At 40.9% G+C, this 27,711-nt stretch overlaps 1 protein-coding gene across 1 annotated transcript in view; it reads left to right on the top strand.

Moving 5' to 3' along the window:
• The first annotated feature begins 429 nt into the window (after positions 1-429).
• Positions 430-27,711, top strand: part of PTEN (phosphatase and tensin homolog) — an 81,043-nt gene continuing 53,761 nt past the window's right edge. Inside the window, exon 1 of the mRNA XM_036735336.1 lies at positions 430-655. Coding sequence (XP_036591231.1) covers positions 577-655 — 79 coding nt within the window. The 5' untranslated portion in view covers positions 430-576. The remainder of the gene's footprint in view (positions 656-27,711) is intronic.

Here is a 27,711-nt window from a genome sequence, read left to right as displayed (position 1 = left end):
CCGGCCTAGGCCGGCGCTCCCGCCGCGGGGCCCCGAGCGGCGGCAGCCCCGGCCCTCCCCTCCTCCACCACGGCGGCGGCGGCCCCGGCGGCGCCCCCTCCCGGGCCTCGGGCCGCCGCGCCGGAGCCGCGCCTCGGCCTCGTCCTCCTCGTAGCCGTCGTCCTCGTCCGCCGCCGGGGCCGCGGCCGCCGGGCCCCCCGCCCCTGGGGCAGCCTCCTGCAGCGGGGACCGCGCCGCCTGATCGCCCGCCCGGGCCTGCCGCGGCTGCGGGCCCGGCCCCGGCCGCGCCGCGGGCCCCCGCGGGGCCCCGAGGAGCCGCACCCGCCGCGCCCGCGCCCACCGCCGGGCCCGCCGGGGCAGCCTCCGGGGCCGCCGCCGGGGCCTCCGCCGCGTCTGCCGCACCCGCAGCACCCGCTCCCGCGGGCCCAGGCCCAGGCTCAGGCGCCGGGCCGCGCCGCGGGCAGAGGCCCAGGCCGGGCGCCAGGCTGCTGAGCAGGCCCAGTCGCCCGAGCCGCCGCCGCGCGGGCCGCCTCCGTCCGCCCGCTCCCTCACTCCCTCCCCCAGCGGCCCCCAGACATGACAGCCATCATCAAGGAGATCGTGAGCAGAAACAAAAGGAGATACCAAGAGGATGGATTCGACTTGGACTTGACCTGTATCCACCGCGAAGGCGCCCCCTCCCCTCCCCTCCCCTTCCCCTCCGCGAGCATCCTGGCCCCCCCCCCCGGGACAAGCTTCGGGGGCTCCGCCCGGAGGGTCAAGGCTAGGGTCTTCCCCCCATCCCAGGCCCCCAGCGGCCTCCTCTGGGGAGTATTGTCCCCCGGTGGGTGAGGAAGGGAGCGGGCGAGCGAGCCCAGATGCGGGCTCCCCGGGGACTTACCTGGGAGCAGCAGCGGGGCGCCCCCGGCCTAGGCTGGGCCTACCCAGACCGGGGGTCTGGAGGGCAGACGGAATGGGGCTGCACGGACCAAGATTGCATCAGAATCTTGCAGGGATCGTTTCCTTATGCCGGGATGCGCCTTAGACCCGGGAGTTGAGGGGCTCCTTCCGGGCTGCAAGGGGCTCAGCCTTCGCCCTTGTGGGTAGAGGGGAGATTGCCCCCCCCCCCCCCCCGATTTGTGCCAGAGAACCAAATTAATGACTATCGGGAGCGGGATGGAGTAGTTTGCTAAGTTTTAAATTATTAGTGCTGTAACCAACCCTATAAGGCCTACGCTCATCCGAGCTCTTTGTTAAATGTGTTTTTTCCCCTCATAGTAGGCTGATATGTCGGATAAGGCATGAAATTAACTGCTTAGGCGCGTTTTACGTGCTGTATCCACATGCTGTGGAACGGACGTTGAGTGGTTTTGATCCCTAATGATAATGTCAAGAGCATCTGTGGGCATTTTGTGTCCCGAATGGTTATTGCAAAGGTTAAATTTTATATTCGTTGGAAGTTTCAAGTTTATTGTGAGGCCAGGTTGATAATTGGCAATATTTAATTTTTGGGTGTCCTGGCGTCTTAGGAGCCTCGCTAATTTTTTATTCCACTTTTAAGGAGAGGGAAAAATGTGGTTTATATTTTTACTAGTTAACATGGCCTGGAAGAACTTGTAAGAGTGTCAGTGCGCCCATTTTGAATTGAGTTACATTGTAGATTAATCGTTCAGGCTTTTAATGTTTAAATTTACCGAGGCAGTTTATTGACGAAGAGAAACCAAGAATTTTGGCCGAGACTTTGCTCTGGCAGGATTAAGGTTAGGCCATTGCATTCAAAAGAAGGGAGGTCATCAAAGCCCTTTACTGTCACCCCTGTAGTTTTGGTTTTGACCTAACCTGGGAATTATATTCATTTTCCTCATTGGCAAACTCATGAAAGGTACACTTTTTTACCTAATAATTCCTTGTCCTGTTGGTATGACATACAGAGAAGTGTAATTTAAATGATTAGATTTTTGTTGTTCAGGTGATTGGAGCATTTTGGACCTAGGGTGCTGTGACTGCAGTAGCAAACCATATGGAGGGAGTTGAACAGATACAGAGCATGAGATGGACTTTTTTAAAATAAAAAATCAGTAGTTTGTTTTGACAATCTCTTCCGTGGAAGCAACTGCCTTTTGCTGATACCCTTCCATAGGGAGGTTATAAGGTGGCTTGTGAGCCTTCACTACGGGGCCTGCTAGATTTGAGCAGAAGAATATCCTTCCTCAGCAACACTTCAGAAATGGTCAGGGAAACGTTCAATGGGAAGAGTGACATTTAAATGACTCTTTTACCTGAAAAAGTTTGGAGGAGAATGTGATAACAGAATTTAGTGTGTAAAGAAACTGGTTCCTTTTCGTATTTGTTACATTTATACTTTTGCTGCCTTCTACTGTTGTGTTAAAATTTTATGTTAATTTTTATGCCAGCTGAATGTAAGCATACAGGTGTTTTTGTTTTTCTGAAGAACAGTAGGCACATGTTTTATTAGAGGAAGTTACTAAACATAGATGAAAACAATACATATTCCTGTTAAATTCTTAACTCATTATTTTTAGAGTAGCTTTGGAAATTTAAGAGACTGCATTGATTGAACCGTCATAGACACATTTGAACTGGACAGCACTGCCTAGGAGGTGGCTCGTTGCAGGTTTTGTTTATGACTTGTTTTACCAGCAGTTCATTTTGGGGGCTCAAATTATAATAGCAGTTATCTGGGAACTAGGAAGAAAACCTTTTCCTGGCTAAGTGCTTTTAGTGGGTTTTTTTGAACATATTAAAAATGACAAAAATGATGTCAGCTTTCAAATGGTAATGTCTGCAAAATTTAAACTTGATTTAATAAATTATGACCCTCTTAATGATTATCTAAATTATATCAATATATGGCTAATTTTGCAAATCTTCTACCAGGTTCTTATGTGAGCAGTAAATGCTACTCTTGGGGGGATGGGGTATAATTTTCCTATATAGTTTTGGCATTGGTACATAAACTTTATGCAACTTAGACACAGTCACTAAAGCAAAAGATCATCGAAAGCTTCTGTTTCCAACAATTTTTGATGCACCAAAAAAAAAAATGTGCTTGATTTCACTGTCAGTCAATCAACAAGCATCTATGAGGGCCACCCAGTATGTGGTATAGGGTTTTAAATAAGATGCCAGTGAAGCAGATTCTGCTCTGCAGGAGCTTATCTCCTTAGCAGACAAAGTCTTCACTTGACCAGCTCTATTTCTCATAATTGTGGGAAAACATTAGAGTAGGAAGGAAAGAAGACATTATCACTCTCTGGTCAACTGTAGTGTCTTTAAAAAAAAAGTGGCCTCAAGTTGAATCTGTGAAAAGTAGAAAAATTTTATTTCTGAAAATATACTTTATTTTCAGTTAAAAAGCATTTACATTTTCTGTCTTCCAATACATCCCCTCCATTGGGGGAAAACAGATTATAACAAGTATGCATAATTAAACAAAACATTCCCTATTGGCCTTAACCAAAATTACTTGTACCGTTCTGCATCTTGAGTCCATCATGTCTCTGTCAGGAGGTGGCTACCATTCTTTATAATAGCAGCTCTGCAATATTGCATTAAGAATATTGCTTAAGTAAAAATAGATTGTTAATAAAAAGATTTCTCATCACTGCAGGGCAACTGCACTAGTCTGTGTTTCAGTAATTTTTTTTGTGGTTATTTAAATTTTTTGAGGTTAAATTCACCTTGAGCAGGCTTGTAGGTTATCCAGAGGTATAAACTAGAGTACAGAGTTTTATGTGGGAGAAGAAAGGCCCCTTTAGAATAGTATGACATTTTAAGGCTTCATTTGCATCTTATAAAAACCAGCTCTGAACAAGAATTCATATAGTTAGACCACAGTAATGGCTCTGAGGTGACTGTCAAATTAATATTTTTCAATGGTCTTTGGGTGACTACCTAACCCTTTATAGTTTTAAATCTGTTATTGCCCCCAACTTCCCCCCAGTGACTTGGCCACCTAGTAACCTTTAATTACTTTGCAAGGTTTGCCCTAGCAGCTTTATCCAATAATAAAGAATTTAAGAAGTAGATAATCTGTCATTTACTTTATTACATTTCATAAAGGGAAGTTAGTTTTGCTGCAGTTTATTGCTAATTTTTTGTTTGACATTCACGGAATAGGATTTAAATTGTTTTAAAAGACTTATACTATATAAAGATTAATAAGTGATTAAAAATCGTAACATGTTGGGAAGTGATGAGCCAATTTTTAATGGTTAGACAACAGGGAAACTTTTTTAACTTCAGATTTTGCTATATTTTGTAATAATTTTGTTGTAAATATTGGGAAATCTGCTAGTATAAGGGTTTTGAATTGGCATTTCATATAGTGTAACATGAGTATTTTTTCATGAAAGGAACAAGTCAGTTAAATGACTTGCTCTTGATTTTAAAGTAACCTCAGAAAGCTTTCAATTCCTTGTGTGTGTGTGTTTTTTAAAGATGTGCATATTTTTTATATCCTCTACTTTTGGTTAATGTGCATTTGATGAAAGAACTTTTTTCCTAGAAAGCAAATTCATGTGAGAAGGTGTTGAGTGTTGGGAAAGGAATGAGTGGGTGCTGGGAATTCTGAAGGTCCTTCACAGCTGTGTGTAGCATTTCTGTGGGAAAATGCCTGTTTTATGGAGATACTAATATTCCATCTTGTGTTTTTGCTTTTTAAACTTAACTAGCTACAAGCAAAAGTGCAAAATAGTTTGTCTTAATTTTTATGGAAAACAAAATTAGGTAAAAATTAATGTTTAGTTCATTTTTGTTTCTTGTGAATTTTTTGTTACATGCATAATGTTCTATCATAATGACTCTTGTGATTATTTAGGACCTAGAAAACATTTTGATAAAAAACAGTTATGTAATATTTAAAATACTCTGACTGGATAAAAATAGTTAATACGGACAGGTTGTGAAAAATAGCATCCAGTGAAATCTGTAGTGAGGAGTTGTGTGGCCTAGCCTTGTCACAGAGCCAGAGGGAATAGGCAAGATTCATTCTTGGAGGGTGTGATAGAAATGGTAATGCTACATCTTTCTAGTGAGCTCCTGGGATTGGTAATGCTTTTGGTGGTTGGTGTTCAGTTCTGGTTTACAAATGGCTTTGTAGGTGGTAGCTTTGACCTGAAAATATTTTACATGAAAAAATGAGATGTGGTGGTGTGTTGGAATTTGATGAAATGGTCCAGGTTTGTGAAAAGTGTTGATGATTTTGGTCTTTGACTTTTATAAAGGTTATATGGCTCCCATGTGCTTTCTTTCCTAGATGTCACCATAGAAAAGTTTGTATTCATAAGGATTTCCTTTGTAGATACAGTGTATCTAAATATGGTAGTTGCTCAGTTTTTACAAAGTACTTTTCAATTGGTAAAACATATTGGAAATGGTAAATAAATATATTGGACTTGACCATTCACCATTTCCCTGATTTCTACATTTTTTATTACTTACGAGTTAGAGAGCAACAGTTTGGTTCCTTTGAAACACTTTATAGTAGGTTTTTTTCATATATTGTCTAAGTTAATAGGAGGGCAAATTTAACAAATGTTATTAGCCTGTATTTTGACTAGTGAGAGCAACTGGATTCACTTCCCTGTAAAGGCTGACTGAGTGATCTTGAAATGCCAGTTAAGAGATGGAGCAAACTTTTCATTCAATAAGGCTGAAATGCCATTTGGCCGAAAACAGTGACTTCAGCATCTAGGAAAGGGCATTCTCCACCTGTACCTGGTGTGGGAAAGACTCTATTGATGGCCCAGGGAGGAATGATAACTCACCCTTTGGGTTGGTACCTTCACATAGGAAGGAGAAGATGCTTTTTCTCAGTTCTGCTTCTGAATCTGTTTGATTATTAAAAGAGTTAATCATGTGTCATATAATGCTGACTAGTTCTTTAAGAACCAAGGCAAGGCTTAACTGTTGAAAAATTTTAATATTTAGTTAAATTCTCATGTTTGGAAGTCGGTCAGTAATCTGGATTTTTCATAACAAATATACGACTTTTAAATTAGATAAAACATGAAACAGTATCTTAAACTTCAGTTGTTTCAGATTATATTTCAGGATAGTTATTGAAAATGAATTTCTTTAATTCAGAAAATATTAAAATTTTAAATTTCATTCCAAATGAGAAGCCAGAATTTTCACATGTTAATCAATATTCCTTTTGTACATCTTAGTTAATGGAATATTGTTCTCTGATGCTTTTTTTGTTGATCCATCGCAAATGAGATGGAAAGTTTAGGGTTCCAAAGAAAGCCGTTCGTAGCATTGATATGAGAGAGAGAATCTGTAGACCTTTATTTTTGTTAAAAACTGAATGATTTGCACATGTAATTTTCATACAACATAGATGTGGACACTACCTATATTACTGTGCCATGCTATTGTAAAAAGGTCTGATAACTCATTTAGTGTCCTATCCTTTAAACTTTTAAAATTCTTCCAGATCGCATTTAGTATCTTCAGTAAACTACTGTGGGTGAACGTAACAACTAACTGTTACTTCGAGATTTAAGTTGAGAGATCCAATGGAAACACAGAATATGTCAATATGGGAAGTGAACTGGAAGACTATAAACTTTTTATTTAAAGAAAGTCTTTGGTTATTTTGATTAAAATATTAAAAAATCTCTTAAAATGAAAATTATTTTTATATTGAAATAGTAAATATTAGGTGTCAAAAATATAAACCTTTTGTAGGACTTAAGTAGAGATTTTTTAAGGTAAAATCATAATTGCTGGAGAATTTTGACCTGTCTCATTTAGGGCTTCATTAATATAGCATGAGAATCTTAACATTTGGTATGAAACCTTACCTTATAATTTTGATCGGCATTTGCATTGTGTCCTGCTTGCTCATAAAATCTTGGAACTTAGAGATGGAAAGGAAGACATCAAGACTGATCATTGGACAACAGTTTTCCTCCCGATCTTATTTTTTTTAAAAGATTTATCCAAGAAGTAATGGATAGAGGGAATTGGGCAGTAAATTCTAATGTTTTGTAGTGAACTTTTAATGGGGTACACTGGTTTTCTTCTTTACCTATCCTAGTGAAGCTTGTCTTCTGTTGATTTGTTTCTTTTAGGAATAGAATTTATAGTTTTTTCTGATCCTTATAAGGATCTATGAGATTACATGATTAATAGGCCACATTTTATGTTTTCTGTATCATAGAAATTAGCCAAATTTCTTGTCAAAGGTCTGAGCTTCACACTGTGACATCAGAACAACTTTATTTACTTTCCTGACTTTGGAGTTAAGTTGACTTGCTATTATGTGAAAAATTCAAGGATGAAAAATGGTGTTCCTGCCCCCTAGTTTGTCTTTAAAAGGGGATACTAATAGAATGCCATTGGTCTTCCCTCTGTTCTTCCCTGTAACTAAAAATTGATGAGAAGTGATGAAAGGATAGTATTGATTTGTGCGTGCCTGATTTTTCAGGTTAAGAATGAATATAATTTTTCTTGGTAGTAGTAAGGATTGTTGACTGATTCCCTGTGTCTAATACCTTTTCTTTAAGGAGGACATGATAGTTGGATAAAGTATGTGATGAATTCGTATGCCAGGTAGGGGTGAAGCTGTTTGATTCTACAGGTAACTAATCTTCTTTGGACCAGGTGCAGTCTGAAGAAGTTACAAATCAAATGGGATTTATATTTGCAGTTAATGAAACGCATATTTCTGCTTTTCTGAAAATTAAAAAAAAAATAGATACCTTTTGTTTTTGAATCATTCACATTTTCCCAATGATCCTTCTCCCCCTCCCCCCCAAAAAACCAGCCCTTATAAAACAAAGGCTAAAAAATGGGGGGGGGTTTAATGGTGGAGGGAGGAACAGTTCAGCAAAACTAAGCAATAAATTGAAACAAGTCTGATGTTCTGAGCATGCTCCCTAGCAAGCAGTGAGAGGGCTGTGGTGGAGGTTAGATGTCTTCTCCCCAGATGGTCTTTGGGACCAGGTGTTGTCAGTGCATATCGGTTGTGTTGTGTTGTTTTGGCCCTTTCCTTTTACAGTGCTGTAGTGATTGTGTGTATTATGTGCCTGGTTCTGCTTATTATATCACATCACATCTGTTCCTATGAGTCTTTGCATATTTTGCTGTGTTGTTCAGGTTCATTGTTTCTTATCAGTAATATTCCATTACATTCACGTATCATAGTTTGTTTAACCATCTCCCAGTTGATGGGCAGTTTTTTGCTTCTACAAAAAGTGCCATGTATATGGGACTTTGCTTTTTGACCTCCTTGGGTATGTGCTTAGCAGTGGAATCTCTGGGTCAGTGGGTATAGACATTAATCTCTGGGTCAATGGGTGTAGACATTTTAGTCACTTTTTCTTCACAATTACCTTCCAGAATGGTAAGACCAATCTACAAGTCTACTAACAACATATTAGCTTGCCCATTTTGCCCACTGCCCCTCTAGAACTGACTCTTCCCACCCTTTATCACTTTGCCAGTTTTCCTAGGCATGAAGTAGAACCTCAGAGTTTTTTCATTTCCCTTAATCGTTTTTTTGCTTTTAGGCCATAGTCAATGCCATGGTTTGGCTTCTTTCCTATAAAGTAAACCTTGGCTCAGTTCAATTTAACAAACATTCATTTAGCTGCTCCTGCAGTATGTGCCTCCCCTGAGGTGGGCCAGGGGAGATCGAATTTTTAGGAAAGACATCATCCCTGCTCTCAGTGAGCGTTTAGTTTAGGAGGTGAACATGACGCAGCACATATGCGCATATAGATGAAGCAGACAGGCTCAGAATTGGAGGCATCTAGGTGGTGCCTAAGGTGACAGGGGGACAGAGCTCTGGACCTGGAGTGAGGATGTAGACTGAGACACTCACTAGCAGTGCGACCCTGGACAGAATCTCAGTTTGCTTAACTAGAAAATGGAGATAACAGCACTTACTTTGCAGGGCTTTTAGGAGGATCAGATGAGATGTTTGTAGAGTGCTTATGCACAGTGCCTGACACGTAGTAGGTGCTACATACATGTTAAGTCGCTACTCTAAGATGTTTTAGGTTCGAAAAATCCGTCTTACCTTGTGCAGGCCTGCACAACTTTGGGCCAGAAGGCTGCGCCAGCTAAGGCTCAGGTCATCCTCAGGCCCCCAAGGCTGTTCTCAGACAGCGCTAATAGGGCTCACTGGCCCTTTAAGAAGTGATGAAGAGTCCTAGTACCCTTGACTGGCTTGCACAACGTTCTGCCCTCAGGGGTGTGTAGTGCAGGTCTGCCATGGAGAGTGAAGAGGAGGAGGTCAGGAAAAAGTTTTCATAGATGGATTGCTGTTTGATCCGGGCTTTAGAGGATGGGTAGGAGCTCAGGCAGGTACTGGGAAGGCTTTCTGGGCATAGGAATAGAAGGTGGGAAAGGGTAGCATGTGCGTGACCATGGTTCAGTCTGATTGGAGCATAGATTCTATAAAAGGCCAGTGTGAGATAAGGCTGGAGAGGTAAGGGGCTTCTCCGTTAGACAGGGCCTTGACTGTCTGCTTAAAGGAGTCAGTGTTTATTTGGTAGGCAAATCTCTATCGAAGGGTTTGATATGACCAAGTCTGGGTGTAAAGAAGATTCATCTGATAGTGTGAAAGGTGGAGGCATCTAATGAAGGCCTGTGTGAGGAGGGTAGCAATGGGGCTAGAAAGAAAGGGGAATGAATGAAAGGAAGAGCCTTTTCAGAGGTGAATCTGACAGACTTGGTAACAGATAGACTCTTCCATTTCTTACCCCTGATATCTAAAGATAACACCAAGATTTTGAATATGAGGAACTAAGTAGCCTGAGTGGTGGTGCTACTCACAGAAAGTGCCCCTGGTTTTGAGGGAAAGCTGTTAAGATCACTTTTGTGTGTGTTGAATTTGAGACATCCAGGCACTGAGAGGAAGACATTTGGAGATGACCTTGTGCAGCTAAAAGAAGGAGAGGGTGGTACTGGAGATTTAGACTGGAGGATTCATTCCTGTAGAGGTGCTAGTTGAAGTCCAGGGAATTGCCTAGGGGGAGGTGAGGGGGGGGAGGGGGGGGGAGAGAGAGAGAGAGAGAGAGAGAGAGAGAAGGAGTGTGAGTGTGTGTGTGTGTGTGTATGTGTATGTGTGTGTGTGAGGGTGTCAGGAAAGGGAGGCCTGTTGGATTATGGGAATGGAGGTGGGAGAGGGGGCAGTTTGCAGTGTCTGATGAGTGGGGGGGTGGGGGGCGTGACATGGCCAGAGCTGTGCTTTAGGAATGCCTCTTGGGCAGCTGTGCGCAAGATGAACTGAGTCTGAGTAAGTGGAGGAGAGAGCATCTCTGGGCTCTGGTTCTGCTGAATTATCCAGGAAGAGTTTTCATAGGATCCGTAATCAGAAGGGACCTTTGGGGTCATTTGGTTAATCCCCTTCATTTTACACCAAGAAAATGGAGACCTAGAGAGATGAAAATGGCTTGGCTGGGGTCGTCATGGGCAGAGTCCAGAACTGATGTCAGTCTTTTCCCTTGGCATCTCTTCCTGAGCAATTCCGAGTACCCTGAATTGAAGGGAGCTTTCATTTGGCACAGTTGGAAACTCTTGCTTTCTCTGTAAAATGGTTTTCCTTTTTCTTGAAGATGGTGCTCAATCCTTCTGTTTAAGCATGAAGTCCTTCATGGAAGAAGAGTCTTGAGTGTCTAGTGGTTATTGTATGGAGGTGCCAAATTTCTCTGAGGTAGGACTCTAAGGAGTGTCTTCTGTAGGTTTGACACCTTGGACTACAGATATATGGTCCAGTACTGACTTGTGTGACTAGTAGAATAAATAGCAGACCTCCCTTGTGTGGGGTTTTTGAAGGTGCCTCTTAATATTGTGCTGCTGGAGCTATGCTTAAAGATGTGGCCTTGAGACCTTCTCTTAGGAGAGGCTGCAAATATTTGCAAGTATAGTTGACTGTATGATTCAGAAGGAAATAATCATGTCATTACCCATAGAGACCTTGGGTTTTTTTGAGGATCATGCCGTGGACTTGATGTTTTTGGAGGAGTTGAATTTCAAGGATGTGTCTTTTGGTGTGCTTTACGTTCAGCCTGTCTGCCCTCAAATCGAAATATTTGGGTTGCAGCCAGCAGATTGTCCTGAAGAACAGATCAAGAAGAGAAGACTTTACACCTGTCACTTTTGTCCCAATTGCTTTTGAAGCTTTTTCAAGTGGAGCATTTTGGCCATTCTCTTTTGACTCTTTTTTTTTTCCACCAATTCTGAACTCTTGTAAAATAATTCTTCCTTTCGAAACTTGTTTTCTTTCCTCTGGATATTTGTAAATTGTTGAGTCAAAAATCCTCATTTTGTCCTGAGATTTCCTTGTTGCATTTGGTTTCTTTTTTATTTCATCTCATGATAGGAATTGTTTCATTATACATTAGATGTGTCTTGAGAATTCTGGCTTTGTTTCTGATGTTAGTGTTGGTGTTTCAGTACATTTTTTTTTTCTTTTCCTTCTTTTAATCAGTAGTCTTCCCCTCCCCAAGTTGGAGCTCTTCTTGGTTTGCTCATTTCTTCCAAGCAATTTTTAAAATGTTCTTCAGAGGACTTCTGAAGGTAGTTTTGTTTCATGTTGTATAGGCTCATATTCCACTATCCATATTCCACTTGGAAATTTCAATCTCATTTGTTTTAAAAGAAAAAGCTCTATTTTATACTCTTGTCAGTGGTAGTTAGGATTATTCTTAACATTGAATGACATAAAGTTAAAAATATAAAATATAAAAAGTATAAAGTATAAAATCTCAAATTGTGTTTCTGACTATATCTAATTTTTTTTCCCTTTTAGTTTCCAACCTGAGGGCCACACAGTTATTGTCTGAAGCCTGGGAGTACATATATGTACCAAATACTGTTACTTGATTGTGTATTTTTTTCTAACAGCGGATACCTGTAACCCTAAATATTGTCAATTTGGAAGTAGGTTTTACATTTTTTAAAATTTTTTTTTTACTTTCTTTTAAAAGCCCTCTCTTAGATTGCTTTTAAGCCTTTTAAATTTGAGACGGTAATGTTGACTACCAGAAGTCTTAAGAGGTTCACATATTTTTCTTGTTAGTATTTGTAGGGCCATAAATATTTATTCAGTTGTGAGCTCATTGTGCTATTTAAATTAAAAACTTAACTTGCAAATTTCAGAATAATGGAATACTATTTCCATTTGGTCAATGTTGGAGGTCCCAAAAAGTAGTTACTCATATTTTGTTAGTTTCTTTTGTTTCTTAAGGACAAAAGGTTATGACTAGAAAACATCCTAGGAGCAGGTTGCTTGTTGTGATAATAATTCACTTGATTTTGCAGATTACTTCCTATTCCTCCCTCCTGTCCCTATTTAAAAAAAAAAGTCGAGGCCCCTTTTAAGTTAAAGGGAGCAAACACTTTGTATTGGATTTAATGCTGCTTGATAATCAGAAAATCTGGGTATGTTGTAGGTACTGCAAAACCAAGATTAGAAACCATTTTGTTAAAGTGTCTGACAACTTCAGCATTTTGATCGAATGGTGACTTGTCATTTAGCACTATTACTTTGAGTGACTAAGGTTTCATTGTGTCATATTATAAATATTGACGCTGCCTTTGATGCTTTTGTTCCATGATGTATATTTGGAAGTAGGATTAAGGTCATTTAACTATTGGAAGATGTTTGACTTTTACTGCAGATTTTTTTGTTAACTGTAATAAGTCAGTTTCTCCACTCAGTTCTTCCTTCTGTGATGCCACAGCCTTGCCTGTTGTTAGTTGACCTTGGGTCCTCAAAAGCTAGGAACCATAAAGGAGCACTAGCTTCCTTAGGGCCTCGGTAAGCAGACGGTTTGTCTGTTGTCCAAGGGACAGCCTTGTGAAATTAGAAACCATTGACCTAACCTTCCAGGGAATTTTGCTGGATTTTGGAGAAGGGATGACCCACATTGAAAATGTGAATCATTAAAATGTTGAAGGTAATAGATAAATTATTGGAGTCTTTAGCCTTTTTTGCCGATTCACATATAGAAAAGTAGCACCACATTGTAACTCAAACTGGACTTAACTTGGAATGTTTAAAATTACTATACAATATCTGCAGAAACAAACCCCTCTCATTTTTATATCTTATTACTGATTTATAATTTTTATACTCTTAAGCAATTCAAGCAATTAATTGCAATTTGGTTCTGAAGAGATGTGGAATTTTCATTTTTATATCCTGGTTGCTTTTCTTTCTGCTTGAGTAGTACAAGTTGGTTGGTCTGTGCGAGATTATTGCTTTTACTTTGGTATTTGGAAAGTGATGTGATCCTCCTGAGTTTTACAACTGCCAAGGTGATTTCTACTCTTCCTTGGTGAACCTTTGGTGCGCCCTTAGACTTGATGTATTTCTTTTGCCTGAGAATGCATTGCCTGGTTTTATTTACCAAGACTTCCAAGATTTGTCGTAAGGCAAATAGCACTTGAGCTGGATCAGATGTGCTTGCAATACATGGGCATTTGCCAAGTGAAGAATGTCAGTTTCTTTTTATCTTTTTTTGAAATCTAGGCCATCAGCGGTGATTTGAACATTGACTATAGCTAGGTATTGATAGAGGAGCTCTTCATTACCTTGTAGGTCTGCACTTGGATCTTAGCTGTTTGGACTTTGAGTGTTTATGGCGGAAGAGTCTCATAGTCTGGCTGTGTCAGAACTCGGGTCCTCCTGGCCCCAAGGCCAGGCCTCTTTCACTTACTGTTAGAATTGGTAGTAGCACAGTTGTGTGGGTGCTGCTGAATTTTGCTTAATAGAAAATGTGGAGGGTAGGGGGAAAGGAAGGTCTGTTTAAAAAATGGAAAGGGAAGAAACCCATGCAACATTTGTGTTTGAGTTAAAGTCTTTTCTACTGAAATTATTAGGGCCCAGTGTAATGGACAGTCACCTTGGTAGAACAGAACTATTACTAGGCTTGAAGTCAGAAATCTTGGGTGTTAGTGCTGGTTCCACCAAGCCATGTGATATTGGTCAAATCACATTAAAGTGGGAAAGTCCTCCAAGGTCACCATCTTTTCATCCAGCATGTAGCTGAACAATCTGTAACAAATTCCCCAGATCATCATCCAGCCTTTGAAAGGGAAACCATTCCCCTGGGGATAGCTCTCTTTGGGAAGGGCAGTTCTTCCTGACTAAAGATACACATTGACCACCCACTCCTTGTACTGGGCTTCTCTTAGCTCTTCCCCAGAGCTACCCTGTACATTCCTGCCCCTCCTTGCTATTTGAACAGCAGTGTTAGCTTTTCCATGAAGCTTTTCTGGATGCCCCCAGTCAGTTAATGGCCTTCTCCTACCCAGTAGTAATTGGTTTTGTACATCTTTCTGTCTGCCCCCCCCCCCGCCCCCATTATCCAGTCAGCTGCTAAGCCCTGTTGATTACATTTTTGTAACATCTCTCATTTCCCCCTTCTTTCCTCAGACACTGGCACTGCCCTGGGCCATGTCCTCCTGACCTCACACTTGGACTACTTGCAGTAGTCTCTGGTGGTTCTCCCTGCCTCGGGTCTCTTCCTGTACCAGTTCATTGTCCACTCAGCTGTCAGTCTGATCTTCCTAAAATGCAGGGCTGACTATATCACTCCCTGGTAATAGTGGCTCCCTGTGACCTTCAGGATCAATGACTAAATCTTCTGTTTGGTATTCAAAGCCCTTCGTAACCTGGTTCCTGTCTACCTTTCCAATCTTCTTATTCCATGTACTCTTCCTTTTCCTCAAACAAGACACTCCATTTCCTGCTTCTGGGTGTTTACAGGTGTCTCCATCATATCTGGAACTTTTTCCCTCCCCGGTTCTAGCTCTTGCCTTCCAGTTCCAACTTCTTCAGGTCACCTGTCCCAATCCCCTCTATTGATTAGCTCCAATTTGTCCTGTGTCTGTCTTGCACAGGTGTTTGCATATTGTCTCCCTCATTCATTGGTGAGTTTGAGAGCAGGGACTTTTGGCGGGGCTACGGGGGGACTGTTCATTGTGTCCCCATAGCTTTGCACTGTCCCTGGCACATAGTAGGTATTCAGTGAATTGTAGTTGAGTGAACTGATTGGTTTTTGTTCCGTTAAAGTGCTGAGGATGATTAAAATGAGACGACTAGGAAGTACAACGTTAGTGTTAAGGTGTCTGCCAGTCACCCTAGAATCAAAGCAGGGCTCAGTGCTGAGGAGACAGATGGATGGGCTTTTAATCAGTCTGGATCATGTACCTCCCTGGGACACTGGAAACAGTGAGGACAAACCTAAGTCTTAATTAAATACAAATATACAGAGTGGTCATGATTTTATTGTGTTGAAACTAAATGCAGAATGAAATAAGCTGGGGTGTTTTCATTTGAAGTTTTTTGGTGTCAGATATTTTGTTTTCAAGTTATGACATTTAGAAAAAAAATGTTCTTAAGACGTGAATTTGGCTCTGAGGGCAGAGATTCAGTGAGTGTGAGGAAGGCTCATCTTAGACTTTATCTTAGAAATTCAGGGCTCCACAATCTTTGTATCAGAAAATTAAAAAAAAATTCTCTGCCCAGGTACATTCAGTGCTACTTCTTTTCATAGCTTTGTTCTCTAGTTCCTGCTCTTTGGACCAATGCAGCCTCCTCTCTCCCACCCCTGAAGAATTTTTGAGTGTAGTATTTAGAGGCCTAATCATATGGTAGCCCCCAAACTTAATATTTAATTACCTGGTTTGGATAAGAGTGAGTGAGGCATGGCTTTTATTTCAGAGAAAAATGTTTTAAAAGCTACAGATGAGTCTCCTTTTAGTCCTGTATACTTTTCAGCAAGACTGGGCTGGCTAAGTCTTAGAAACAGGTTTTGATCGTTTAGAGTCTTCCAGATGCTTTTTGGCCTCCTTGGTCTGGACTTAGCACAGAGGTTCATGCTGATGCTTGTGGTGAAACTGATGTTCATGGAAGGGGTGATGTCAGTCAGATCTCTCTTTTGGTTTGTTTGGCAATGGCGGTAAATCCTAGCTGTTTTTCAGTGGAAGCTAGAAACCTTAGGGGGTTTTGTTTCTATTTCTTTTCTTTTTTTAACAGTAGCATTGTTCTGAAACAGGAAACCATTCTTATCATATTCATCCAGAGACCTAGGAAGAGGGTAATTATTGGGTGTACTCGTTAAAAGCCAGTTAGTTGGGCAACTCAGAACATTTCGTGGTTCACAGATGCCGTGCGAGCAGTTGTAGTTATATTATTACATAATTAACCAATGCCTACTGTAAAAAAAAAGCATTAAATTAGTTGAAGCAAACTATCATTAGGCTACTTAGTAGTCTAGTAGGTTAAGGTTGCTAGCATTTTCAATCACCTGCTTAATGAATTTTTGGTAGTTCTGATTTGTTTCAGCTTATATTTAGTTCAATAAATGGAGTGCAGACTGCTTTCATTGCCCTTAAAAATGTGCTGGAGGTGTGAAGATTTAATTTCTTTATGATTAGGTGATGAGATATTTAATATTTTGATGAAAAGAGGTTTCTGGGAGGGGGGACCTGGCACATACTTCATTGATGGCTGCAGATCAAAACCTTTTTAGTGTTAATAGTTTAGCAGTTCCTTTGGCCAGAAAGCCTAGGCCTAGGGGCAGCTTGGTCAGACAGACCCTTTGCACTCCTAGCTAGGCTGGTTCTTAGACCTCACTACTGTCAGCTGGACTTTCCAGCTTGATAGTATCTGTGCACTGTGGCCATAGGGTCAGAGCCTTTGAAAACCCATCATCATCTCCATAGTGAGTCATTGGAGGAAGACTTTGGTGGAAGCAGATGATGAACAATAAAACATACATTATACTGTGCAGATTTTTATACTTTATCCATTTAGTATATAACATGTATTAAAATATTTTTAGCTTATTAATATGAAGATAGATGGTCTTTATGGTGCCCTTGAAGAAATATTTTACATTTTAAGTGTCAGTTTATTGAGCTGTCTTGGGTGTATAAAAAATAACTGAAGAGCCCAATGTGAATCTTTGTAGTACAAAGCTGATGAGAGTAAACATATTAAATGGGGAAAGAAGGAATGGGACTCAGGTGGTATATTAGGAAGGCAGAATTTATGATTTCAAAGAGAATCTCATATGTGCCTAAAAGGTCCGGAACCGCAGGATATAAGGAATTCTCTAGGCAGAAGGCAGGAGAACTAAAGCATGTATTTACACTCCACAGTAACAATCCCACAAACCAGCGTCCCCATTTTGATATTTTCATCAAAAGCTTCCAGGCCCAATAAGTCCACCTTACAAGGGTAACTAGGAGGCCACAGAGAAGCGAGATGGTATAAGGCAAAATCGTATACATGCTTCCCCTCTACGGTAAGAAGATTACCCATTAGCCTCCAGTCAGCTCTGCTACCGGCAGCTCAGCTTCGGCTGTAGGTGTCTCTGGCTCCAACCGGAAAAGGAAAGGAGGATCTTCAAGCTGTCCTCTCCCCTCTTATAGAATTTTTGACATCATCAAGCGCCGCCTGAACGACCAGGGCCGATTGGTTCTTGACTTGGCCCCTCCCCCAGCGTAGACCACCTTAACACACTTCCCCTCAGCCAGCGCCACGACTCATCACACAGGAAGCTCTGGTCCTGCCCCGGAAGAGCAAGCCCCAGCGTCCAGGGAAGCTCAACGAGGCAAGCTGAGTCATTCAAAGAAAACAAAGTCCATTCTGGCTACAGGTGGCTGGGGGAAGTAAAAATGAATGAGCAGTGATATTTGGAGGTGATAAATTCTCCTGTTTGGTTTGGCTCTGAGGGCAGAGATTCAGTGAGTGTGAGGAAGGCTCATCTTTTTGCTAGAGTGCTGTGGGTATTTTTCATCATCATCATATTTTCCTTTTTTTTCAATGGGGTTCCAATAGAAATGGTCCTCAGAGAAATGACTGTCCTGCTATGGTGGATAAAGTAATGGCTTTTTGTAGTTGAGTAAGAGTGTTAAGATGGGAGTGCCTCTTCTGTGGGCTCTCACCAAGCACCCTTGGTTCAGTTCTAGGGGCAACCAGGTTGAGCCAGATGGCAGACAGGTCTGATGTGTATGAACTGCTTACTGTTCTTGTGTGGTTTTGGGCTCTTCTGGTAGACAGTTGTTTCATCTCTTCTCTCTCTGACTGTCTCTCTCTCTCTCTCTTTCTCCCTTTCTCCCCCTCCCCCTCTCCTTTCTCTCTCTCGGAATTTCTTTGTTTCTTGTAGCTTGGAATAGGATTTGAGATGATAATGCCAATTAAAAATATTGGTCTTAACTTTCTATGGATCAGTGCTTTGTCTAGGTGATTGGGAGGAACAGTTGCCTATGTGAGAATGGTCTGTCCAGCACAGTGATAATCTATTACATTCATGGACCACAGTTTGTTTAGCTGTTACCCAGTTGATGGTCATTTACTATGTTTGCACTTCTCGGTTATCACAAAAAGTTCTGCTATAAATATCTTGTAATTTTATGGGGACTTTTTTCTTCTTGCTGGCTTCCTTGGGTGCAAGTGTAAGGGTATGGACATGTTAGCTACTTTATTTGTGTAATCCCAAATTGCTTTCCAAAATGCTTGTATGGTTTCATGGCTCTGCTGGCAATGTATTAGTGTGCTTATCCTTCTGCAACCCTCCAACATGGACTGTTGGCATATTTTCATTTTTACCACTTTGCCGGGTATGAGGTAAAACCTCAGGGTTGTTTTGGTTTACATTTCTTTTATCATTAGTGATTAGGAGCATTTTTTTTTCATGTGGTTGTGAATACAGTTCTTTTGAGAACTGTTCATATACTTTGACAATTTATCTATTGGGGAATCCATATCTATATCTATAAATTGTTCATTTATCTTGGATTCCAAACTCTTATCAGAGAAGTTTGACAATAAGTTTTCCCATTTGACCACCTCTTTTCTTATCCTAATTGCATTAATGTTGTCTGTGTAAACGCTTTTCAGTCTCAGGTAATCAAACTCATCTATTTTATAAACCCTTCCATTTCTACAAACAAATCCACATGACTTCGCTGTTGGTTTGATGCTTTCTTAAAAAAAAATTTAATTAACATGGTTGGCTGAATTTATATATGTGTCACTCATGGAAGCCTTTTGATTCCATTCTTGGATTTCAGCCATTTCATAGGCCCCATTTTGAGGTAAACCACTTCTGATTCCATTCACCATGTCCAGTGGATTGTACCTGATGTCACCCCTTACTGTTGTTTGATGAAGTGATGATGTCTGTTTTTTTTTTTTTTTTCAGAAGTCTTTCTGTAGATTTTTGACCTGTTCAGCATGAGATTTAAGAATGTCTGTCATCCTTTTTCTCCTTTTTGACCAGGAGGCATTAATCTTTTTGTAGCTGCCTTATGGTGATAGGCTCAACATTTCATTGTGTGGAATTTTGTTAGAATATTTTATAATCGTCATCTTAGTCTCATCTTTTTTTTCATTAGGTTCAGATTAAAATGGTTCTGAGGCAGGCTTTTATCCTGCTATGATTCCTTTATATTTGATCAGTGTGCAGTGAACACACTGCAGTACAAATGGAAAAAAGAACTAATTTGTGCAGCTGAAGAAATGTGTACAATGAGGGGGTTGGACTATATGGCCACTGAGGTCCCTCCCAGCTTTAGGTCTATGATCCTATTAGAATGTAAGCTCACCCTCTGTGTGCTGTAGTTAGTAAGCTTTTATGTGGCTACTATGTGCCACATACTGCTAGGAAAAACAAAAACCAGGCCCTGCCCTCAAGGAGCTCCCAGTCTAATGAAGGAGACCACATGAAAACAGCTCTGTGCAAATAAGCTAGAGTCTGGATTAATTGGGGCTGATCTATGCAGGGAAGTCATCTTTAGGAGAGTTCCAGTAGCAGACAGAATAACAGAGATTGGAGATGTGCTGCATCCTGTTACCCCACGATCTGGATCTTTTGGATTAGGTCCTGAATTGGTCTTCTAATATTTTGAAAGCATTTTGTTGAATGAAGCTTGGAGATTGAAGTATTTGGTATGGAGACAGCAGTGTTAGGTCCTGGTGATGTTGGATAGCAGTTTGTTCTGTGATAATTCAGTACAGAGATGCTAATGATGAGGAAAACGATTTATACACAAAGCTAATGTCATCTTTCATCACCAAATATTGCCTTAATGTAGTTACCTTAAAATACTTTATACAGTAATTTTTTTTTCAAGCTCTTTGCTCACAAAAACCCTGTGAGGTAGGTTTTACAGGAATTTCTGTAATCAAATTAAATTTTGAAACAAACAAGTAGTTTAAAATAAATACCATATATTTGCACGGACTTTGCAACTTTCAAAGTGCTTTCACAGAGGCAGGAGGCCAATTTCAGAGGTATAGAAAGAGAGACTGAAGGTTTTAGAGCCCTTAGGTTGTGGCATTTCCAAAGTTCCATAGTGGGGGAGGTGCACAGCTAGGAGCTTTGGCCAGGAGCTCAGTCTTAGTTCTTTGTCTGAAAGGCTGTTACTACTCTAAGAAAATCTCCTGACTCTGGGTCTGGAGCTGTTGGTAGATGTCTTGTCATCTCTATGAATTCAAAACTAATAGCTGCAAGACTTAGTTAATGTTTCCAATACAGACAAATGTGAGATTAAATACACAGTAAGACATAATTTACTATGGAGAAGTGGCCATTCTGTTAAGACCAAATAGTTAATGGATTGTTCACATTTTCTTGGAGATCCCTGCTTTTTAAACTAGGCCAAAAGGTGTGATAGAAATGTGAATTTGAACTTGTACTGTTATTTGCCAAACATGGTGGGGGAGAGGGGGGCGCTACCTTCTTAGCTTCCCTTAGCTGGAAGTGGGTGTTAGACCTTTTTAAATCTGCTTACATTTTTGTTTGGACTTTTCTTTTGTACTAGATATTATTTCTGTCACCTTTGTGTTCATGTCTGATCTCTCATCTTAGATTAAAAGCTTTTGGAGGGCAAGGCCCACGTCCAGGACTCTTTCTCTGGAGCCTGATATGTAGCTTGGTATCAGTGGCGCTCGTTTCAGTAGCATATCTAGGTTTGCCGAGTGTTTTCATCACACTCCTATGAAGCAGGTGGTGACAGTAGTTTTCTCATTTTTGAGATAAGGAAACCGAGGCCCAGGACAGTTCAGGGATTTGTTCAGTGTTGACAACAGCCAGTGTCAGAACTAGGATTCAGGTCCTAGTCATGTGACTGAATCTGCTGTCGAATCTCATGCTGCCTCTTAGAAGTAATGTGGAGTGTTTTTGCTTTTGCTCATAGTAGAGAAGGGAAAAAAAAAATCAAAACCTCAAACTGGTTTGGTACTTGGACCTCCCCCCCCCAATTATTTTTAGATTCTAAGTTTTTTTGGTAAACAGTTTGTTTCATGTATGATTTTCATATTAAGTAGCTGAATACATCATTCATCAAATAGTAAGAAGCTGTGTTATAGGAGACTTTACCAAGTGGCAACATCGAGGAGCCAATGTTTGTTATTTTTCAATACAGATCTTCAGTAGAATAACCATTCCTGATCAATAACTCCATATCTAGTGTGTTTTGAGAGACGCTTGTCCAAATATAAGAATAAGGTGTTTTTTTTTTTTTTTCCTTGAGACTAAAGCTGAATAAATACATTTGGCCCCATGGGAAAGTAAAATCTTGAAGAAGCAGAGAAACTTGAGAGCTCCCGGGGATGGCAGGTGGAACTGGGAGGAGGTAAAACAAATAGCGGTTCCCATCTCTTCCCCCTCTGGTCATTCCTTAGTCTCCTGTGATCTGGCATTTGACCCCATCACTTACCCTGAGATTATGCTCTTAAGGGCTTCTAACAGTCTCTTAACTGCTCTATCCAGCTGGCCTCATCTGATCTGAACTCTCTGATGCTTTTGCCCCATTAACCAGCCTCCCCACTCTGTTTTTCCTGACTTCTGCTGTTTGACAGCTGCTCCTTGTTCACCTTCGCTGAATCCTCACGTCTCCTGCCTCCCTGTTGTCGAGGATCCACCAAAACTTTGACCTAGGGCCTCTTCTCTTTCTGTACTGCCCTTAAGGAGTGGCTTTGCTGCCTTCCTGTTTATTTCTCATAGCTCCATGAGTATTGCCAAATCTATATATCCATCTCTCATCCCCTTTTGGGCTCCGTTATGTTGCTCACTGCCTGTTACCTATATCTGAGTGGTAATCCCCAACTCAACATGAGAACCAACATAGTGTAGTGGTGAGGTCACTGGCTTTGAAATCAGATAACCTGAACTCAGAGCCTTCTTCTGACACTTGTTACCTACCTGACCTGGGTCAAGTCATTTAACATTCCTAGGCATTTTCTCCTCTCTAAAATGACAGGTTGGACCAGCTAGATGGTCCCTGAGATTCATGCCAGATCAAGTGGATTGGCAATCTGTTGTGGGACTGATAATCTTATCTGCATCTCTTCCAGCTTTCTGAGGGGAGGAGAAAGGGGGGAAGGAATAAGCATTTTTATATAGCACCTACCATGTGCCAGGCACTGTGCATAGCATTTTACAGATAGCATCTTGTTTGATCCTTACAACAACCTGTGAGGGAGACCCTGTTATTATGCTCATTTTAAATTTGGGGAGACTGAGGCAGACAGAGGTTTACGACTTGCCCAGGGTCATACAGCTAGCCAGCAGGTGTTTGAGGTCAGACTTGAACCTAGGGCTTCCTGACCCCAGGCCCAGTGCTTTCTCTACTGTCCACCTAGCTGCCTAGGGTCAGTTTACTGGTTTTTTTCCTCATTACGTCCCTAGCATGAGACCCTGAACTTAACAAATATATTTAACAGATGTTTGAATTGAATTAGAAACACACGAGAGGTGGCTTTTAAAAAAATTGGATAATTGGAAAATACTTGTTAAATTGGGTTTAAGATACAGAGATAGAAGTGAAAATATTAAAGAACCTATGGAACTTTGAGTCCTGCCACTGGCTGACTTTCCTTGACATCTGTTGTCAACCCTGTTTTCTTCATCTTTTCCTCAACTCCCAGCCAGAGCTCATAGCTGGAGTCAGAACTACTCCAGATTTCTGTCTTAGCTGCTGCTTCTCTAAGTTTGGTTACTTTAAAAAGAGCTTTATAGCTTCCTTATGAGAATCCATTTATTTTTCACCATTAAAGGTTTCTCAGTTAATTGCAAATTTTGACCCATAGCCTTTATTTTGGGCAATTAATATTTTTACTATGATTCCTGATAATATTGGTATTTTTCTTAACTAAATGATAATAACTTGTAATGTTATTATTGGTGAATAGATGTAATTTATTTTTTTCTTATTAAATGTTTCCCATTTACATGTACATTTTTTTAACATTCATTTTAAAAAATTTTGAGTTCCAAGTTCTCTCCCTCCCTCTCCCTCCCACTCCCTCCCCTTCTTGAGAAGGCAAGCAATTTGATATCAATTATATATGGGCAATCATGCAAAACATTTCCATATTAGCCATGTTACAAAAGAAAACACAGACTAAAAAACCCCTGGAAAAGTAAAATAAAAAAACTAATCCCCATTCAGAATTCGTCAGTTCTCCCTCTGGATGTGCAGAGCATCTTTCATCGTGGAGCCTTTGGAATCACAGTAGACATAATTTGTGTGTGTGTGTGTGTGTGTGTGTATACATAGATATTTACATATATACACATATATGTGTGTGTATGTATGGGGGGATAATTTTGGAATAGGAACACTCATGTGTTTATTGTAATAAAAGTTTACCTTGCTTTAAAGAAATGAATTCTATAGAAATAGGAACATAACTAGTAAAGTAGAAGATGATTATTTGGCTTATAAAAGGATCCACCCATGATAGGTTTTTATTAATTTAAGATTTCTCTAGTGCATTGTGATTCCATTTATAGAATTAAAAAGATAGGTTTTTATAAAATTGCTGTCATAGGATTTAGAACCAGAAAATCCCTTAGGGATTGTCTAGTCCAAGCCATCCAGTTTATAGATGAGGAAACTGAGACCCTGAAGGATTTGCCTGAGTTTGCAGAGATATCAAGTAGCTGACCCAGGCTAAACCTGGGTCCTTGGAGTCCATGGCATTGTTTTCCTACCAAATTATTGAACAAAACCCCTTTCTTTTTGAGACTGTAAAGTCAAGAATACCTGTATTCATATATACATGATTTAAAAATCAAGTGTCTATAGCATAATCTTAATATGGACTTAAAATTTTTTTTGACCGATTGGATTCATTTTGCTATCTTTTTGGTATATGATGTGGTGGTTCCTTGCATCTCTGATCTTATTAATCTGAGTCCTCTTCACTGGTGTAGAACACAACTGTTTTTTGTCTTTTCATCTTGAGGAACTCTTGTCTTCCTGCAAATTCTCCACATGGGTCTTCCCTCCTCACATGCTGGGGGACTGCTTCTGCATCTCTTGGGATTGCAGGGATCTGCCCAGGAAGTTGGAAGCCTGTGTACCTGGTTATTCTTTGCTCTTGCTTTTGCTCCACATCGGCCCATCTCCTCTAGGCCTTATCTCTTTAGGAAGAACCTTAAGCATTTTCTAAGTAGTTGAACCTACTCATGTCCCCCTTCTCCCCCTCCATTGCCCTTTAAGTGAAGCACAATTTTAGTTAATTGGAGATTGGCTTCTTTTACTTCTTTTACAAAGCCAACTTACTTTATAATATATTCTGTTCTTAATATTTTTTTATCATAATTGTAGGCAATAAGTGCAATTCAAACATTTATTAAGTACCTACTATCCACGAGGTCCTGTGCTAGGTGCTGATGACATACCATGAAAAAAGTAACAGTCCTTGTCGACCTCCAGTAGTTAAAATCTAAAGGGGCCATGGGTGATCTTCAAAATCATGATACAAAGCCGAATTCGACAGGACAAAGGAAAGATCCAGAGTGGTTCCTTTCACTTGAGGATATCAGGGAGTGCTTCATGGAGGTGAGGAGTGATGGGAGAGTGCAGAGCAGGGTCCAAGAACAGGATTTCGTAAAGGGGTCTCAAAAAAAGGCAGGACAGGGACATTGTGCTAGGTCATGGAAGGCAAAGAATTTGCTGGGCTACAGAATTTGTTCCTCATTTTAAAACTGTGCTCCCAAACTTTGGGATTTGGGATACATTTTCTTTCAGGAATAATATTACCTAAACAGTCAGGAGCTTAGCCAGGGCTCCCCATCGAAGCTCATGATGTTAGCTGAACTGTGATGCTGTGGGTCAGTCTGTTATCAGCAACATTGGAGTCCTAGAAAATTCAGCTACATTCTGCCTTAACCTTGGCTGTTAGCAATCACGCTGGGAACTCAGACACTCTTGAGTTCGATTTCTTTGGTAAAATGGGTCTAGTGATGAATGGAAGCAGTCATTGGACATGGCTCTGTGCTTTATTCACACCCTGCCCTTTCCCTTCACTTCCCGGGACCCTTGACCACCCAAGAAGGGGAGAAGTGATGGAGCTTCTGCCCTGGGTCTGTTTCAGGTGATACATTTGGGGTTGTGACATATTTATGAGACAGGGCCTTGATGGTGTGGTACCTCTGACTTAGGAAGCACCTTAACATTGTAAGTTAGATATTGAAGCAAATGTCTTGACTTAATTTCATTCAGTTTCTTTGATTCCCTAGTCCTAATTCACATGTAATTGGCATGCTAATTTGACAAAACCTTTTAGATTTGTCAAAAAGTCACCATTTACATTAACAGTCTCTTCTTAAACTCATTTGAATTTATCACATAAATTTGATAGGTTGGATTGTTAAATAGTCTGTATCATTTATTTGACAAATGCAACTTTGTGAGGTTTCACTGTATTAGAAACACAGCTCTTGGTTCTTCAGTAATTTATATATTGTCTAAGGAATTGGTTGTATTGATTCTTACATCAGTTTTAGTTACAAAGAATTTTGCCAAAAATATTTGGTTGTGTTTGGTGTAATTTGGATAGGAATATTGAAAGGGATTGGCTGCTCATGATGGTGCCCATGATGTGAAAAAAAGACCATAGTAGAATAGTTGCTGATAATTCATATTTTTTAAATGCCAGTAAATTTTTAAGGAAAAAAATTCTCTTTTTATATATTATTTCCTTAATAAGTCCTTTTTGGGTAAACTTCTTTTGAAGTATATTTGCATTTTGATAAGCTTTTCTATTTGAGAATACAAATTTCTTTCTTCTTGTGAGGAGAGTCAAAATAGAAGGCTAAACTTCCTGAAGAGTAATGAATTATCAAAGTGTGAAATAAAGGCCTGTGGGACTGGCTTCAAGAGAGAACTTTGACATAGGATAAGATTACAAAACTTCAGAGCAAGCAGGAACCTGAGAGGCCATCTGGGCAGAATCCTTCAGGAGATTTTGGAAATGAACCCATGTGAAGTGCTTCTTGTCTCCTGGCATGGCCACCCCTGCTCTGGGCCCTCCTTACCTCCCACCTGTACTCTTGCTGATGGCCTCCCTCCTCCCCACTCCTGCCCATCATCTGCTCAGTGAACTCGGGGATTTTCCTAAAGCTCAGACCGCCCTCCCCCAGGATCAGAGATAAGCTCTTCTCTTGGGCACTTAAAGTCTTTCCCCACCAGTCGGTCAAGGCCTCACTCTTCCCACTTTCTAGTTTTCTTGTGTCTTTACTAGCTTAAAACTGCTCGAAGCCTTTTGGGACATTGGCAGTTCCCCACCATCACAGATCTTTGATCCAGCTAGACTGGTCTATGAACAAGATGCTCCATCTTTCTCTCACTCTTTTCTTTGGTTTTCCCAGGCCTGGAAAGCTCTTGATTGACTCTTATTCTCCATCACCTGTCATTTAGGTCACTCCTATGTCTGTGTTTGTACACCCACATATAGCCTGTGTGTGTTTAGATAGTTACTTTCTACATGTTGTCTCCCTCATCAGAATGTAAGCTCCTTGGAGGCAGGCAGGCAGGTGTCTTGTGTTCTTTGCCTTTCTTTATCTCAGTGCTTAGCAGAGATCCTGGCAAATGCCAAATGCTTACTAAATGCCTCTTTCCTCACTAAGGCCTGTGTACTCCAGAGGCTGTACTCCACTGGACCAGGCTGCCTCTTAGGTCATTGCACTTTGCAGGAAATCCTTAGCATTATTCATAGAATGTAAACTCTTTGAGCTCCTTGGACCACCTGGATTTTGTATTTCTATCCCTGGTGCTCAGCAGGATGGTTGGCACATTGTCAGTGCCTAATAAATTTTCCTTTATTTGTCGCGGTCATTGTTAGGAAGGTTTTCCTCCTCTCCCTATTGGTGGTTTTACCTTCTGCTAGTTCTGGGCTCAGTCTCCCTTCTGTGCTTGAAGACAGTGTGGGTAGTCTCTTACGGTTACTTCTTTTCCTGGTTAAGTATTCTCAAGGTCCCTTAAACAGTCCATGTACAGCAAGGGCTCCAGTTCTCTGCGCTGCTTAGCTTGCACCTGAATGGGTTCCAGCCAAAACATCCTTCCCCAAATGTCATGCCCAAAGCTCGAGCCATTTCACACGTGGCCTGCCCAGCACAGGCCATGTGGTCTGGGAGACCCTTCCTGGTGTTCTGGATACCTGCCTTTTCTTGGTGGAGCTGAGAGCCCGGCAGCTTTTTGGGCTGTTGTGGGCCACCGTGACTCATGGAGGTTATATTTCAACAGTAAAGATTCCGTTGTTTACCCGACCGTTTCTCATCCTGTGCTTTTATAGTTTATTTTACTGGAATGTGAGATACGTAACAGTAATAATTGCAGACACTACTGTGCTGCCTTAAAATTTGTGAAGGGCTTTATGTTTTCTGATTTGTGCTTTCCCACCTTGGGATGGGGGAGGGGGCACAAGTACTGACCCCCTATTCT

The sequence above is a fragment of the Trichosurus vulpecula genome, chromosome 8 (assembly GCF_011100635.1).
Source record: "Trichosurus vulpecula isolate mTriVul1 chromosome 8, mTriVul1.pri, whole genome shotgun sequence".
NCBI classification, from domain to species: Eukaryota; Metazoa; Chordata; class Mammalia; order Diprotodontia; family Phalangeridae; genus Trichosurus; species Trichosurus vulpecula.
This window is presented reverse-complemented; position numbering and strand designations above follow the sequence as displayed.